General features: G+C 59.0%; 1 protein-coding gene across 1 annotated transcript; it reads right to left on the bottom strand.

Annotated features, from left to right (window-relative positions):
- Positions 1-780: 780 nt before the first annotated feature.
- EGR4 (early growth response 4) lies at positions 781-2,912 on the bottom strand. Its single transcript, XM_082050775.1, has 2 exons — positions 2,754-2,912; positions 781-2,468 (listed from the first exon to the last, which is right to left on the bottom strand). The coding sequence occupies exons 1-2, from the start codon at positions 2,890-2,892 to the stop codon at positions 1,141-1,143; spliced, it is 1,467 nt and encodes a 488-aa protein (XP_081906901.1). The 5' UTR covers positions 2,893-2,912; the 3' UTR covers positions 781-1,140.
- Between the last annotated feature and the right edge of the window lie 448 nt (positions 2,913-3,360).

Here is a 3,360-nt window from a genome sequence, read left to right as displayed (position 1 = left end):
TCATCCTGATTAATTAAAACCAAAGACCGGCGTGCCCCATCTGAGCAGGCATCTCCTGTTAGAAGGATGAGATTTTTGGGTGTATCCAGTTTTTGGCCAATTTTTAACTGTCAGAGGAGGGAGGTTCTGCTACCAGCAGCACCTTCCAGGCTGCAAAAATCTCCTCCTGAGATCCAAGTAGGGCAGATCCCTCCAGGGCTCAGCTCCATCGCAACAAACCTAAAGCCACATCCCCCCTTTTTCAGGGGGGGACCCAGCAGTGAGGAGCTTTGCCCCAGGACAAGACCCTTCTATGAGGATGTGCTGATTTGGGGATGCTCGGGAGGAGGGTCACCAACCCCCCCCCACCGCACTGATTGATTTTTCTCCCCCTGCTAATTGTTTAAGCACATTCTTCCCCCATAGGAGTCAAAATCGCAACAGAAATACCACCGGCGTCAGTTGCTGTACGGGATTGAAAAGCAAAGACCAACCCCGGCAACGTCTTTGATTAGCTCAAATTTTTAATTAGAAAAATAGAGACAATTCTATAATATTCCTGATAGATTCTTTTTACAAACAGGAAAATAGTAATAATAATAATAATAATAATAATAATAATAATAATAATAATAATAATAATGACATCACCTTTCCAAAGGGAGCGTTATGCATCGGTTGCCGGAGCCCGGCAGCATCTCCCTCCTTCGGGAGAAAGGGTCGGTGCAGCCGCAGCCCCCGACCAGTGCCAACCAGTAAACAACTGGTCAGGAGCTCCACGTAAAGTGCTGGCCGGGGAAATCCCAGTCAGGCTGCTACAAACACAGAATGTCCGTGGGTTTGGGTGTATAAAAGCCCATTTTGGTGGCGATTTCTTTCTGTACATGTGGGTTTTTTTCCCTCTCCGTGGCACAGGAGCTATAAAAATGGCTCAGTCCCTGCGGTTTGGAGACGGCCGGAGCTGCCACATCCCACCTCCGCAACCAGCGGTCCAGCGCATCGTCTCTGCCTCCCCACGTGCTCTTCTCCTCCCCGGCACAGCCCGATCTGCCGTTGTCTTCTCCAGGGCCACCCCAGGAGGACATTCCCACCCCGGCTCTCCCGTGAGATGCTCGGGGGCAACCTCGGGAAACACCATCTCCCAGCACTCAGCTTGGGCTTTCATAGTGTCCCGAAGGAGAGACCCACCGAGAAGAAACCCAAACCTTTGAGTTTCTCCTCTGTCCGGGCTTTTTGCTTCAGGTGGACTTTGCTGTGTCGCTTCTTCTCGTCGCTCCGGGCGAAGCGGCGGCCGCAGGTGTCGCAGGAGAAGGGCTTCTCGCCGGTGTGGGTGCGGATGTGGGTGGTGAGGTGGTCGCTGCGGCTGAAGTTCCTCAGGCAGATGCGGCACTGGAAGGGTTTGTGTCCCGTGTGGATGCGGAGGTGCCGGTTGAGCTCATCCGAGCGAGCGAAGCTCCGGATGCAGTTTTCCACCGGGCAGGCGAAAGCTTTCTCGTGGGGTTTCGGGCAGAAGCATTTGGAAGAGCACTTGGTCCGGCGAGTCTTCTTCTTGGGCTCGGTCAAAGCTGGAGGGTTGGTGGGCAGCAGGGAAGGGATGGAGGAAGACGTGGGGTGGCCCAAAAAGTCCGTGGCGGGGACGGAAGGTGACAGGTGAGGATGGAGGAGCTCGGCAGAGCTTATCAGACCCGGCAGGACTTCGGGCTGGGCCAAGGAGGTGTCAAACTCCGGCATTAGCGGCGGAGGGAGGTTGTGGATCTTGGCGTCGGTGAAGTCCCCGCGGGCCGGGAAGTTTTCTGGCTCGCAGCCGAAGCCCAGATGGGTGCCGAAGCAGGCGGCATCTTCTGCCAGGCTGCCGAGCTCCGACTGGCAGCTGATGGACAAGACGTTCTCCATCTTGGAACCCAGCGGGTGGAACAACCCCTGGCTGCTTTCCTCAGCTGGGAAAGCTTCAGGGGAATGGTAGCCCGTGGGCAAGTAGGCCTGATGCTGGGTGACTGGCTCCCACTGGGCGCAGGAGGCTTTAAATTTGTCCAGAGGTGGGGAATCGGAGGGCAGCTTGATGTCCTGCTTGGTGTCCAGGAGCTTGGGTTGGAAGAAGCACTGCGAGGTGTTTCCTAAGGTGGGTTGTGCCTGGAGGGGTTGAGCATCCTCGGGCGTGGGGAAGCTGCTGTAGCCCTGCTCCGGGAAGGGATTTTGGGTGGATCCGTTCATTTCGGGTTGGCAGGTGGTGTAAAGGTCCAGCTGGCTCTGAGCCACCTCGGGACAGGGGTAAAGAGCATCCAGGTGCCTTTGGTGGCCTTCGGAGGAGGAGAAGGGGGAGATGCCCAGGATTCCAGACATCAGGTTGAAGAGGGATTCCTGGTCCTGGGGATGCTCCGGTACTGCCTTGATGAAGAAGCTGCCGGTGTAGCTGAGCGAAGGGGAGGGCTGGCTGCCCAGGAGGGGGTAATCCACCACCCCGCCGTTTATTGGGGTGCCCAGCAGCTCACCTGGGGACGCAGAGGGGACGGCGGTTAGAGAGATGGAGGGATGCGGGGATGGGGGGGCGGGAGATGGAGGAACAGCGGGAGGCTGATGTTGCGTCACTGCGAGGTCCCCGTGTCCGGCTCCAAACAGGGAGCCCTGGGCTTCACCCCCCATCCCCACCGGGACCCCCAGGACCTGAATCCACCTTGAACCCACCGCTAGGGGCTGGGGGGAGAGAAGGGGGAGATGCCCGATTCCCGGCTGCAGGGGGGTCCCTCATCCCCACTCAGCTCCCCCCCTGCCCTTACCTCCGAGAAAATCAGCCTCTGCCAAAAGTTGCTGCTCAGGTTGCTCCAAACCCTGCAGGTCTCCGTTTTTCATCTCGCAGATCTCTTCGTACTTGGAGTAAAACGGGTCCGGGCAGGAGAAATCCAGAACGTTGAGCATCTTCCCTGGAGCTGGGGGAGGTCGGGCTGGGGTGAGCCGGGGGGTGCTCCGGGGAGAGCTGGGGGATGCTCAGGGCGAACGGGGAATGCTCCGGGTAGAACCGAGGATGCTCCAGGTAGAGCCGGGGATGCTCCAGGTAGAGCCCGGGGATGTTCCGGGTAAAACCGGGGATGCGCCGGGAGAACCGAGGATGCTCCGGGTAGAGCCCGGGAATGCTCTCGGTAGAACCGGGGATGCTCCGGGGTGCTTGGAGTGATCCAGGGGATGCTCCGGGGTGTCGGGACTGATTCGGAGGATGCTCGGGGTAGGTGCCAGGGACCGTTTGGGGGGTGCTCGGGGGTGCTTGGGGCAATGCGGGGGGTGCTGAGGCTGGGTGCCGGGAGCGATGCGGGGGGTGCTGTGCCCCGGGGCGGGGGTCGGGGTGCAGGTGGGGTGCAGGCAGGGGCAGGCAGCAGCAGCAGCCCCGCA

The sequence above is a fragment of the Streptopelia decaocto genome (genome assembly GCF_964273445.1).
Source record: "Streptopelia decaocto genome assembly, chromosome: 4".
Lineage (NCBI taxonomy): Eukaryota > Metazoa > Chordata > Aves > Columbiformes > Columbidae > Streptopelia > Streptopelia decaocto.
Note: the sequence above shows the minus strand (reverse complement) of the source record. Positions and strands in the feature narration are given on the sequence as shown.

Coding starts and splice junctions, on each gene's coding strand:
- EGR4 (XM_082050775.1), bottom strand. CDS start 2,892: ATGCTCAACGTTCTGGATTTCTCCTGCCCGGACCCGTTTTACTCCAAG. Junction 2,469..2,753: donor AGAGGCTGATTTTCTCGGAG/GTAAGGGCAGGG, acceptor CTGCGTCCCCAG/GTGAGCTGCTGGGCACCCCA.